Source organism: Momordica charantia (genome assembly GCF_013281855.1).
Source record: "Momordica charantia cultivar OHB3-1 chromosome 8 unlocalized genomic scaffold, Mcharantia_2.0 BLBB01000008.1, whole genome shotgun sequence".
In the NCBI taxonomy this organism is placed as follows: Eukaryota; Viridiplantae; Streptophyta; class Magnoliopsida; order Cucurbitales; family Cucurbitaceae; genus Momordica; species Momordica charantia.
Genome location: NW_028275166.1, coordinates 25,618,093 through 25,631,797, shown reverse-complemented (window position 1 = coordinate 25,631,797; position 13,705 = coordinate 25,618,093). Strand labels below are relative to the sequence as shown.

Below are 13,705 nucleotides of genomic sequence, written 5' to 3'. Positions count from 1 at the left end.
GAACAATTTCGAGAGGAAAAATTACCAACCTTAAAAATGGTATATATAGTATGTATAAATCATGCTCTCATTTACAATTTTAAGAGACTTATTAGTAACAACCTTCACCACTCAAGAATCAAACTTGTAATTGATAAAAAAAATAAAATTGATTTACCCACCGGCCGCCAGAAATTCCATTTTTATTTTTTATTTTTTTTTAATTTAATAAATACAACTTTGCACTAATTCTACGTTTTGAGAATTAAAGAAGAGAAAAAGAAAAAAAAAACAACAAAAACATTTGAAGAGAATTTCCCGAAATGCCACGGATCAAAGATTCAGCCGAGGACAGAGACGTTACTCATAGGTGTCCACACTACCCTGAAAAAAAAAAAAAAAAAGAATTCGAATGGCATTTTCGTAATAACACCCAAATCCAGCCCTCTTTCCGCACCCTCCCTCGCTTTAAATACACCCACCCCAGTCTCCCCTCCAGAAAAATCCAGCCATCCACCGCCGCGCCGCCGCCGCCGAACGAGAAATGGGGTCGGAGCTAATTTTCCGAGGGCACGACGAGAGCCAGCCGCCGGCGGACGCGTACTCGCCGAAACCCCCAAAGCCGTGGCTGTCCGTGAGCCGCCCGATCCGGTACCTCCTCCGCGAGCAGCGCCTCCTCTTCATCCTCGTCGGCATTGGCATCGCCACCGCCGGCTTCACCCTCTTATCGTCCTCCCCCTCCGGTCCCCGGGTCGGGTACGAACCCGACCCGATCCCGAAGGAGCTGAGCCGGTGGTCGAACCCCACGACGGCGTCGTACGAGCAGCACCGGGTGTCCGGGTTCCATCGCGTGGCGAATTCGGGGGGTAAAATCCCGCTGGGGCTGAAGCGGAAGGGGCTCCGGATCGTGGTGACGGGCGGGGCCGGGTTCGTGGGGTCCCATCTGGTGGACCGGCTGATGGACAGAGGCGACAGTGTGATCGTGGTGGACAATTTCTTCACCGGGCGGAAGGAGAACGTGATGCACCACTTCGGAAACCCTAGATTCGAGATGATCCGACACGACGTCGTTGAGCCCCTTCTTCTCGAAGTTGACCAGATCTACCATCTCGCTTGCCCTGCTTCCCCTGTTCACTACAAGTTCAATCCCGTCAAGACCATCATATCCTCCATCTTTCTTCTTTTTTCATTTCATTTTCTAATTTCTAATTTCTTTTTTCTTTTTGGGATCTGGGTTTTTGCTGTGTTGTTGTTGTTGTTGTTGTTGTTTCTTCTTTGACTCTGAATTTACAAGACCAATGTGGTGGGGACTTTGAATATGTTGGGACTGGCCAAGAGGGTGGGAGCTAGATTTTTGCTCACCAGCACCAGCGAGGTCTATGGAGATCCTCTGCAGCACCCACAAGTTGAGACTTACTGGGGAAACGTCAATCCAATCGGTCCGTATTCTTCTCTTTTCTTTTTCCTCTCTCATTTCTTCATTTTCAAACACCCCCAAAATTGAAAATTTCGAAATGATTTTGAAATTTTCACTCCGGCGCACGTTAGTAGGAAAGCTCCGCTTTGTTCTAGGGTGCGCATGGGTTACCCTAGGCCGTCGTGCCCTGGCCGCCGGCCTTATGTATCGGGAGTTATTGGAAATTCAACTCCGGCGCACGTTAGCGAGAGGCCTAGGCTGAATTCTAACGTGCGACGTCGTACCATATGGGGATTGAATTCCCCTTCGGTCGGTTTCAATTTCTCTCTCATTTCTTCGGTTTTTTCTTAATTTTCAAACCCCAAAATTAAAATTTTTAATTTTTGAAAGAGAATTTTGAAATTTTCATTCCAGCGCACGTTAGCAAGGAAACTGGTCTTTATTCTAGTGTGCGCATGGGTTAACCTTCGCCGTCGTTGTCCGGCGGCCGGCCTATCTATGACTGGAGATATTGAAAATTCATCTCCGGCGTACGTTATCGAGAGTCCTAGGCTGCATTCTAACGTGGGCCGTCATTTATATATAGAGATTACCGCGATTTAAGGGTCCCCCACTAACCACACGCGTACTTTGTTTTTGTTTTACTTTTTTTTTTTCTTTTTCACACGAAAATTTATTTCAGAAAAAAGAATTTGGAATTGAAATAACATAAAAAAGAACTCAGAAAAGAAAAATTAGTTATTATATTATATGGACAGGCGGATACTAAAATAGGACTGTCATTAATATTATAGTGTGGCATATTCCGTCACTGCGTCACAGGAAATAAAATCCGGGAAGGGTAGAGTTGGTAATTCGGAGAAGTGTTGAGGGGCATTTCTGTAAACTGCGTGGGTTTTTTAATTTTTTAAAACCGCCGTGTTTGAATCTAGATCTGAAGGACAGTTTGGTAAAATTGACGTGGTTTGGTTGGGTGTTTTGTCGGGATGTGGGACAGGTGTCCGGAGCTGTTACGACGAGGGAAAACGCACGGCGGAGACGTTGACCATGGACTACCACAGAGGAGCCGGCGTTGAGGTAACCATAATTATATTTAATTAATTAATTAATTAATTATAAGTTTCTTATTCAAATAATAATAATTAAAAGTAATTATGTTTCCTTTTGACTTTTACAGGTTAGGATTGCTAGAATTTTCAACACTTATGGCCCAAGAATGTGCATTGATGATGGCCGTGTCGTTAGCAATTTTGTTGCCCAGGTAAATCTTTTTTTTTTTAATAAATAATTTAAGTGACTAATTAAATGGATACAATACTTAATTTTCTTTTAAGAAATGACTAATGAGAGGAGTTTAATGTAATATTTTTGGGGAAAATGCAGGCTTTGAGGAAGGAACCTCTGACTGTATATGGTGATGGGAAGCAAACCAGAAGTTTCCAATATGTTTCTGATCTTGTAAGTATTTTCCCCCTTCATTTCTTTTATGCTTCTAAATTAGATTAATCAATACCTATCACATATTTAATCTCAATGATTCTATATGATTAGTCCAATGACAGCCAAAGGTTTGGGATCTCTTGATCATACTAGTTTAGAGTTCTCAAAGTTTGAACTTTTTGGTGAGTTTAATACCAGAATGTCCCCCAGGTTTAGGCCTTAAGGTAGTAGGGGAGTAAATGTCCGACAACTCTGGTTATAAAAAAAGAAAAAAAATATGGACTAATTGGTCCAATGTTTAAGCTTTTAGGCTACTTTAGATTTGGGTCGTGTTATTTATGAAGCTTTTGGATTCAGTGATAATTTAGCACCCTATTCGACCAGTGTACCTAAGATTTTGGATCGTTTACTGTCGGTATGATATATGACATGTTTTTTTGGGACAGGTGGAGGGATTGATGAGGCTAATGGAGGGGGAGCACATCGGACCCTTCAATCTTGGAAACCCCGGTGAATTCACCATGCTTGAACTTGCCAAGGTACCCTTTTTAATCCCTTGCAAATTCTCAAACTTCTCTCAACGATAACGACGTGGTTGAAAATGGGTCGTTTGTTTGTGTGAGCAGGTTGTGCAGGAAACGATTGACCCAGATGCGAAGATAGAGTACAGGCCGAACACAGAGGACGACCCTCACAAGAGGAAGCCCGACATCACCAAGGCCAAGGATCTTCTCGGGTGGGAACCAAAAGTCTCTCTCCGTAAGGGTCTCCCGCTCATGGTCTCCGACTTTCGACAACGCATCTTCGGCGACCACAAGGACAGCAGCAGCAGCGGGGGAGCGAACACAGCAGCGTAGATCTGGTGGAAGGATTCGTTCGTTTCGAACGCAGAAACCCGAGTTCTTCTTGCGGGGTCATGTTAAAGGTATAATGGTTAAAAGTTAATAGTATAAGGAGGAGGTGGTGCAGAAGCAAAAGGGGAGTGTATGGAAAAATAGGGTAGATTATTTGAGTTTGATCCTTTTAGCCATTTGTTTATGATTTTGGAAAATTGTTATGTGTTGTAAGTTTGATTAGAGGAAAGTGGGGTTGGGTTAATTTGTGGTTTAAGGAAAATTTATGTTCCCATCCCATTCAACAATTACAGATTTCTTAAACAACAAAAATAATAAAAATAAAAATAAAAAAGGATGAAAATTATTGAGCCAAAAAGTTGTTATTGTTACCTACCAAACTCTTACCTGTTTTGTTTGAATTTTTTAGCAACTCCAAAAAGAAATATGGCAATGCTTAAAGTTGTTAAAGTTGTTTGAATTTTATTTTTGTTTTATATATATTTTGAATTCAAAACAAACTTCCCAAGGATTTATTTTTATTGATTTTTTTTTAATCAAAGGCTAGGTTGATTAAGATTTTTTAGTTCACCGATTGCGAGCATCAGACCAAGAGTTGATGTTAAAAAATAAAAACTTGGGAAAGAAAAAAGAAAATAAAAACTGGACGTTCACATTTTTGTCCAGCTTTGAGCTTGGTCGGCCGCCCATGTTGGGTCCCGATTTCAAAACGGGGAGTAAGATTTATTAGACAAACCCAGGTTTGTTTTACAATTTTATAAACACAAATTTACTTTACTATAGTAAATACTATTACACCTTTCATATTTGCTACACAGTATATAGTAAATACTATTACACCTTTCATATTTGCTACACAGTATTCCCAAATTACTAGGTATATTTTGTTTTTATTCTCTCTTCTAAAATACATTATTTTTCAATTAAATATATTAAATAAATGAGAAAATTAATTAATTATAATTTTAATTATAAATAAGTAAATCAATTTAATTAAAATTACATGTAATAAATAATTATTTATCGATAATTTTTTCTCTATTTTTTTTTCAAATGATTCAAGAAATTTTTTTTGTTTGTTTTTTGTATCTATTTCTAATTTTTTTTTTTCATTTTATATAGTTGTTCATTTTGTTTGTACCATTTTATTTACTCTTTGTTGTCACTGTAAAACAAATGTTATAATTTTGTATAATTATTTATTTTAATTTTATATCAAGTTAACAGTTTTTAAACCAGTATTATTTAAAAAGGTTTACACTTTGTAATAAAATGTAATTGTTAAATAAAAATGAGTGAAATTTAATAGTAAATTATGATAATTAAGTAATCAATTTTTTTAGAATAATTAAGTAATCAATTTTACTTATAGTAAATAGTGAAAAATTAAATGAATTGTTGATAACATTTTTTCTGCGGTAAAATTTATGTTTAATGAATTTGTATACTCTTGCCAAATAAATACTTAAAAATTATTTTCATAGATAATTGAATATTTATTTTAAAAATTAATCATTGGAAAAAAATTGAATGGACAAATGTATTAAAAATCTTTTATATATCCTTGAAATAGTATTTCCCAATTTCATAAAAAAATTAACTTTTTATTTTAATTAAATAATTAGTTTATGAATTATATTTTTTTTAAAGAAAATTAAATCTCAACAAACCGAACACAAGTTTAATAAAGCGAGTTTAACAAAATTAAGTCACTTAACACCAACTAAACATAGACGTAACAAACTCAGACTTAGTAAACCTATTTGTTGCACAAATCAAATACAAACTTAACAAACATAGAGGCGTTTTAAATATTATTTAAAAAAAGAAAAAAAAATTATATATGTATTTTAGTGTCATTTTCTAGAAAAAAATAAGTTAAATAGAAGTTTTTATTCTTTAAAAAATCTTGAGTTTGTAAATATTAATTTAGTAATGTTATAACCTAATTTGATGAGGTTGATTGACTAAGGTGGTTCAAATTTGACCAATGGATAGTAAATAGAAGAAAGACTGATCGAAAAGAGAGAAATCAACTCAATTTTGTAGCACGGTGCCACCAAGGTGACGATGCGTGAGCCGAACCTGTGCTTTGGTTGTGCAGGCAGGCGGCAACGCACTAGCTATGGTCGTTAGATCCAATCAAATATAATAACATTAAATTTTACTAATTATCTCATTACTATTCTCAAAACAAATTTGCGAGGATGTAGTTTTCAAAATTAAGGAAAAAAATGAGTTGTCATATTTAGTGGTGAGGAGGATAAGATTTTTCAACAATGTGGTAAGTATTTTCCATGAAAATAACCATGCAAAAAAATTGTTTTTCTAAAGAGTTCAGGCAGCAAATATATTTTTTATTATACAATAACAAAGGATTTATTTAACGATAATAAAATAAAATGAGTTTAAATCTTATTTTAACCAATAAACCTAAACCACCCCATATGAGACTTGAAAAATAGTTAAAATGATTTTTGAGATCCTAACAAAATTAATTAATTCAGTGATATTTTTATGATTATTTTTCATGGTTCATTTTTTGATATAAGAGTTTCTTTCCACTCAAGATATAGATGGTAGATTTTTCTTCAAGTTATTTTTTTTAGTATAAATAGTGGGTGGGACGTACTCATGATTTTCTTTTTTATTAATTCTAAGAGTTAAATCCTTCTTAACTGTCAAAATATCCAAATTCATTTTTCACTTTGAATTTAAGATTTATCGATAATATATGTTGATGTTATTGATCGTTCTTTGATTTAAGGAATCATCTCATCCCAGTTGAACTGAATTCACAATCAAACTTGAAATTTATTGGATAAACTAATGCACTTTTTTTTCTTCTAAACTTCATAAATCTACGCTATAAATACAAAAGTTCTTGAGGTTAAAACGTCGAACTCACGCTCGCGGATCGAACCAGAATCAAAACTAAAATAAAACAATATATTATAATATAGGTTAGTTAGTAGTTAAAGATTCATTACCAACGGGAGTGATAAAACAGTCGAAGGTTACCTCTAATTTCAGGCTTTATTCCGTCGAACCCCCAAAGATTTTTACACCCAACAGATGGAGACGAAGATGAAAAAGGACAAAAACCAGAGCACCACCAATCAACAATGGCGGCCGGCCCCCTCACCGGCGACACTGAAAACTACATCGCCGATCGGTAAGCCAACCGTCCCTTCAAACCGCAGAGATAACTCCCACGATTGTTACTTCTATGCGGCCCTTTCCGATTGCCAACCGCAATCGAACAATTGAGTCTCTCGACGCCATTTCCATGTGGGCGACTCGATTGAAACCCCACCGAGTTCCCGCCGGCGCGCTTGTCCAGCCAATCTATGATGTCCGAGAAGACAATTTCGATGTTTTCGTCTGGTTCTCCTGATGTGAGGCCATGCCACATTCCCGGGTACAGTTTGATTGTCTTGTCTTTGCTGCTTGCTTTCTCGTATAGTGCTCTGCTTACTTCTGGGTCTGTCACTGTATCGGCTTCTCCGTGTAGTACGTAGAATGGGAGTGTTACCTGGTTGTTTTCAAGTGTCAGTTTCAGAAATTGTAATGCAGTCAAGGTGTTTGAATAACCAAATTTGCGGCCCTTACCTCGTGTAAGGTGTCTTCTAGGCTCATGCTGGCTCTTAGCATCTCGAGGGCTGTTTTAAGCCTTGGCTTGTCTTGGTATATTAACTTGTTGCTCCTTATCTGCATCAATTATTAGCAAGAAATCAATAGAAAGACCCTCAAATGATTTGCTCATGAAAGGCAATGAGAGGAGTAGCCCATATCTGGTATAGACCATTATAAGGTATCATTTCTTTTCAAGGTGGTTAAAGTGCTAAGAACTTTGGATGTTTAAACATATTCTGCAATCTGCACAAGTATGGGGCTTTAAAACTTAATAACTTAAAATGTTTAGGATACAGTTTCAACATCTTAAGTCTAGATTTAGTAAGTTTAAACGTTTAAGAAGCCTGGATTCAGAAAAAATGAATAGGTTTAAGAAGCTCAGCTCAAGTTTAGAAATAATATGTAGGGCGCTAGAATGCTATTGTTCAAGCTTGTGGGTTTCTCGAATTAAAGTAGAGGTTGGCAACTAGATATTACTTGAGGGGCAGGAACAATGCTATGAGAGAGAAATTAATAACTCTTATCGTACTACGAGGGTAGATACATTGTGGCAATTGGATGAAATAATTTTTCTAATTCTACAGTGTTTTCGTGCATTTGATTTACCTCTTCTCGCTTTACGGGGTCCTTGAAGGCTGAATTTATGACATCCTTTGTTGGGACTATTTTCCATTTCGGTATAATTTCTTCTACTCTTGTCAACAGATTCACAACCACAGGGTGCGGCTTTACCTTCTCGGATATCTAATGCTTCACAAAGCAGTTTGATGAGAAGCAGTTCCAAAGTTACAACAGTTCAATAAGACAACAAAGTGATTAAGAGTAAATCAACTAAATTAAAGCTGTTCGTTCATTTACAAACCTTGCACATTGGAGCTACGAGAACAGCACCATTCCAAAATCTGGGATTTTTCTTATGCAAAAGAAGGGCCACTGCCCCACCCATGGACTCTCCATACAAGAACCTGCACTTGTCTCGGTACTCTTCCTGAACTGGTACACACCATTTTACATACTGATCTCAGAAACTTACACAATCAAGTCACAGAATCTCAAGGGTTTCTTTTGAGAGTTTTAATTTTATCTGTACTTCATTTTTGGTGATAATTGTGTTAACTTTTTGATAGGTCCTTAAACTATATATTTGAATTTTCAATTTTTTGACGTTCTAAATTTGAAAGGTCAAAGCATGAAACACAAAATCACTGGGTCCCAAAAATTCTGGGACCCACTAGACACGAAATTAAATGCTCAAGAACTTACAAAAGACATTTTAAAGTACCTATTAGACACAACATTGTAACTTTTGAAACTTACCACACATTTTTTAATGTTTTGTTCTAAGTTGTTTATCCACGCAGACATGAGACATATGCATACCAGAAATGGAAGTGAAGAAGTTGTAACAGTCGGCAACTATGTTTTCAAACTTCTTGATGTAGCAACGAGCTCCACTGGATCGTCCATGGCCTTCGTAGTCCATCCCAAACACTGCGTATCCCGAAGTTGCCAGCCGGTGCCCACATCCTGAACCAACTTTCACATGTTAGAAGGGTAACTTAATTAACTTATAATTAATTTTCCTCCTCTGTTTCCGTTAATATTTTGTGAATTGACATAAATTAAGAGAAGAAAACTTGAAATTTTAACAGTATAATTTTGTGAAACAGAAGCACTAGTATTCAATGAATTTCTGTGTAAATATTAGGAAATCCATGTTATTAGCTTTTTCGAACTTGTCCAAGGAATAAGATAGAGATACGGACAAAAAAAAAGGAAAAACCAAGATCCGATTGTTATTTTCTATAAACTAAACTTATTTAATAAACTATCTTTATTTAATTTTTAATTTTCTATAAATATTATTGAAATTTCAATCAAATTTCAAAATTTTCTGAATATATATTTAAATTTAGTAGGTTCTTGAATCATGAAATCTAATTTAAGGTTGAATCCTAAATTTGGTATTTAAACTTTAACTTATCATAGACTTGTCATGCGTTTTTTAAAATTAAAAACTTATTAAATACCACCATCAAAATTAAACTTGTAATTGAACTTTATTTTAATTCTACCTCCATTACATCTTGCTAAAAGAAGAAAGTATCAGTGAAGAGAAAATAAAAACTGAAAATTGAAAATGAAATTGGTTTCAGGCAAACCCGAATATGAAAGGAAAGCCGATCAACTTTTTGGTGAAAGGTTATGTCAACATCTGAATCGACTTTCTAAGTTAGGAAAACAATTTGGTGAAATGTTGCCTAAAGATGAAACAAAAATCTGGTGAGATGCTGGACACGTGTCTTTGTTTGTTGGCCTTCCAAACCAACCTCATCTTGACACTTCATTTTCATCCCTGAAATTGTTGAAAGTCTTTTTTTTTCTTCTTTTTTTATTTTTAAGAAAAATTAGTCTTGAATTTTGATTCAGATGGCAAGAATCTTTCCATTTGATAACATTTTATTTTTTATTTTCTATTTTTTAAATTAAATTTATAAATACTATTTTCACTATTTATTTGTTTTGTATATACTTTTCAAACATTTTCAAAATCTAACAAAATTTTAAAAATTCAAAAAAAAATTCAAAAACTTATTTTTATTTTTAAAATTTGAATATAAGTTCTAAGAAATGTAAAAACACACCAATAAAATTGTTGACAAATCAATCATAATTTTAAAAACAAAAAACTAGAAACAAAATAGTTACCAAAAAGGGCCCTAGTATTCTAATTTCTTACTTCTTATTTTAAGATTTTAGTTTATTGTTTCTTTTTTTTTTCTTTTTAATTAAAACATAAATATATTCCCTTGTTTTTTTATTAAAAGATAAAAATATATCAACTAATCATTTTTTTCTTGTTTTAAAAAATTTTAAATTAAATGAAACTAGTTTTTTAAGAATAAAAAACTCAAAATAATTTTGTTATATTTATTATGCATTTTATAATTAACAAGAATAATATTTTTGTTTATGTTTTTAAAAATTTGAAAACAAGAAACCAAAAAAGTATATATAATTTTGTTGTTTCTAGAATTTCAAAAATATTTCTCAAAAGTTAGAAAGGAGAAAAATGGAACCATTGCCGTGATATTTTTCACTCTTTTTTTCTCTTAATGTTTCCATGATTGTAATAAAATTTCAATCAATTTTGAAAAAAGAGAGAATGAAGTACACTTTTTTTAGTAACATAAAAATGAAAAAAAAAATGGCACCAAATCCCACGCGACGAGAAAAATTTTCTGGTACTACAAGAGTATCATACTTCCTTACCATATCAATAGTGTATTAAAAATGACATCTGGTACTACAAGAGTAGTATGCTCACTTGCACCCTCAAAGTGTATTAAAGATCCATCCATTTCATTTATTGAGTAATAAGCGGGTCCCCTCATAGTGCTGGAATTTTTCCAGTATAAACACAATCCAAAATTCCCAAATGCTGTCGCAACGGTTGCTTTAAAAACTTAGTCAAAATAATTGGGTCTACTATTTTTATGTCATTGATTCTGCTTTTTAAAAATAAAAATAGAATGTGTTAGGTAATTATTTAAAATTTTGTATTTCAAAAAAAAAAAAAAAGAAGAGAGAGAGAGAGAAACAATTGGTACCAGACCGCTGTTTCGGTAGTTCTTTTAAAGTTAAATAATTTTAGCACAATTTTTTTCAAGCTCGTCAATTTTGTAATAAACCTCTGTTTTTACAGTCAACTGAATGCACATAAAATTTTTTTTTACAATTATTCAAACAGAAGCCTAATAGAATGTCAAACTTACAATGTTCATCCAAAAAAAAAAAATTAGGAAAAAATTTTATTAGCCTTTATCAAATTTAGAAGGTAAAAATGAATTATTCCCAAACAACCATGAAATTACTGTTAGCTCACACTTTGACTCTAATAATTGTGTTGTGGTTCCTATACTTTTTGAATAATTTAATCTTTCTACTTTTACAAATGTAAAGAAGGTGGCCCAAAACCTACTCTCTTGCACTGCAAAAAGAAAAAAGAAAAGAAGGGAAAAAATTGACCTACTCGCCACACAAATTGGAAAATGGATGCATTCATCTAAATAGTAAGATCCATACGTCAATAAATTTTTCTCATTTCTTAAAACAAAAAGTTTCCGGATCAAATATAGAAACTAAAAATACATCTTAATAAATTATTGTCGTAATAAAAAAAATTAAATTACAAATTTAGATACCTAGAACTTATTTCCAATTTGATCTTTAATTTAATAGTTTTAAAAGTTTCACTTTAAGTTCTTATAATTTGGGGCTAATTTCAACACTTCATCCCAATGATTTCAAAATTTCCCACTGGTTGAATTAAACCTTAGGAACTCAAAGATTCACTTAATTTCCTTGATTTTTTTTTTTAATTTCTACTGAAACCTAAACTTAACACAATCCGCCTCTTAGCATACCATTTACATGCCTTTAATATTCGTTAGATTTGAATAATGCATTAAAAAATTGTCCATTCTTTAATCTTGTCTAAATAATTTTTTATATCATTTATTTATTGTATTAGTAAATTAAATGAATATCTATGCTCATCTGGTATCAGAAATTTTTTCGAAGAAGTGAGCGAGTGATTATCCCGTTTTACAAAACTCAGCCACCGGGATTCGAGGGGATTTTGAATGATTTAGGGGAAAAAATTAATAAGAAAAAACGTGAAAAACGGAATGAGGGGGAACAGAGCATTCAAATCGAAATCAAACAACTGAAAACTAAAGAGAGAGAGAGAAAGAAGTAATTATTACCTCTCATGAAACCACTGCACTCCATGCCGTATCCTGCAACCACAAACAAATAACAATAACTCTGAAATTAAATACCGCACCAGCAACACATTACTCTCACTCTTTAGAGAGAGAAAGAAGAATCAAAAGAGAGAGAGAGAGCAACCATGACAGAGGAACACCAACGCCTTCGGAGAAGAAAGCCGCGGCAGCCATCGGCAAGTGAAGATCTGCACTCCTCTTGAATTCCTTATGTACACCTTCCAAATAAGCCATCGTCCGTTATTTCAGATCAGTACCGCTACACATAAGAGGAAGGGGAAGACGATCGAACTCGAAGAAGAAGAAGATTTCGGAGTTCGAGTTTTAGATCGTTGAGTTACCTCTTGATATTCGACCTCCATTTTCGCGTGCGCAGATGAAGAAGAATCAGAATCGGTTGCGATTCATCCAGGTTAACTTCGATTATTCCAGTACGGGTGGCTGCAGAATATTAATTGGACAGTTGCGGTGCTCACAGATTTCGGAAACTTTGCAACAAACGGCAGAGGAACCGGAAACTCAGTAACAGAGAGGAGAGAGAAAGAAGGAGAGAAGAGAGAGAGAGAGAGGGGTTTTGGATGTTATCTTATGAAAGGGGAAAGGATTGGGATGCGTTTTGGGAATCGAAACGATCTTTAAAATGATGATGAGGTGGAGAAGTCCCACATCGAGTGGAGAACAAAGCCATATACATATATATATTTTTATTTTTATTCTAAAGGAATTATATAAAGACAGAAATTCGAACTTATTATATTTTTAATTGAAGACAGATACCTCCGTTCCTTCTTGAGCTATATATATTCTTTGATAATTTAAAAAGTATTCACATAAGTAATTTAAAATAAATATTAATCTATAAAGTAAGTGGAAGGCTTGAAATTTTAAGGTGGGACACGTACACTCTAAAACATATAAATTACATACGGTTAAGAGGAATGGACTTCACAAAAGATAGACTCACTTGAATTTTTAGAAGGTTTTTGAAAGTGTTGTCGTGTTATGCTAGTTCTTGCTATGACATTTGTGTTTCTTAAGTCGCTATGCTTCCGTTGGGTCAGGGTCATCTCATCTTTGATTTGTTCGAGGCCTAAACACGAACACGTGTTTCTAAGCGAATGGTCTACAAGGCAGGCTCTATTCCACCCATAACAATAATATAATTCAAATCAAATTCAAATATACTATTTAAACACAATAAGAAAAGGCTAAACCTATATCATATTTTGGTAAAATAATAATAATAATAATAATAATAATAATAATAAAAAAAAAAAGTTCTAACATTTTTTTACTCTTCATTTATATTGATTTCCACTCGTTGGGCCTTGTCAATTATCGAGATCCACAAGTGACGGAGGGGAGGGTTGAGAATCATAAAGTTAATTTAACATAGTAAATCTACAATTAAACATTAAATTATTAATTACTAAAGCGAACATAGTTCAACGATAATTCAATCATGAGGTTGTGAGTTCGATTCCTGATGGCATAATTTAGAATCTTCAGCTTATAAATCAAACTTCTAAATCATAGTAAGTATGGCAAGTTTAATCAAATTCTACGACGAGTTCCCAGTACTAGTGATG

General features: G+C 34.1%; 2 protein-coding genes across 2 annotated transcripts; one reads left to right on the top strand and one right to left on the bottom strand.

Moving 5' to 3' along the window:
• The first annotated feature begins 474 nt into the window (after window positions 1-474).
• UXS4 (UDP-xylose synthase 4) lies at window positions 475-4,048 on the top strand. The gene is made up of 7 exons (XM_088127598.1): window positions 475-1,142; window positions 1,272-1,418; window positions 2,394-2,473; window positions 2,574-2,657; window positions 2,780-2,854; window positions 3,283-3,375; window positions 3,463-4,048. Exons 1-7 carry the CDS (start codon window positions 524-526, stop codon window positions 3,691-3,693), a joined length of 1,329 nt encoding a protein of 442 aa, XP_087983724.1. The 5' UTR covers window positions 475-523; the 3' UTR covers window positions 3,694-4,048.
• A 2,570-nt stretch (window positions 4,049-6,618) lies between these two features.
• Window positions 6,619-12,765, bottom strand: LOC111022456 (alpha/beta-Hydrolases superfamily protein). Its single transcript, XM_022299631.2, has 8 exons — window positions 12,458-12,765; window positions 12,241-12,334; window positions 12,096-12,128; window positions 8,707-8,853; window positions 8,189-8,319; window positions 7,933-8,070; window positions 7,303-7,401; window positions 6,619-7,225 (listed from the first exon to the last, which is right to left on the bottom strand). Exons 1-8 carry the CDS (start codon window positions 12,476-12,478, stop codon window positions 6,851-6,853), a joined length of 1,038 nt encoding a protein of 345 aa, XP_022155323.1. The 5' UTR covers window positions 12,479-12,765; the 3' UTR covers window positions 6,619-6,850.
• Between the last annotated feature and the right edge of the window lie 940 nt (window positions 12,766-13,705).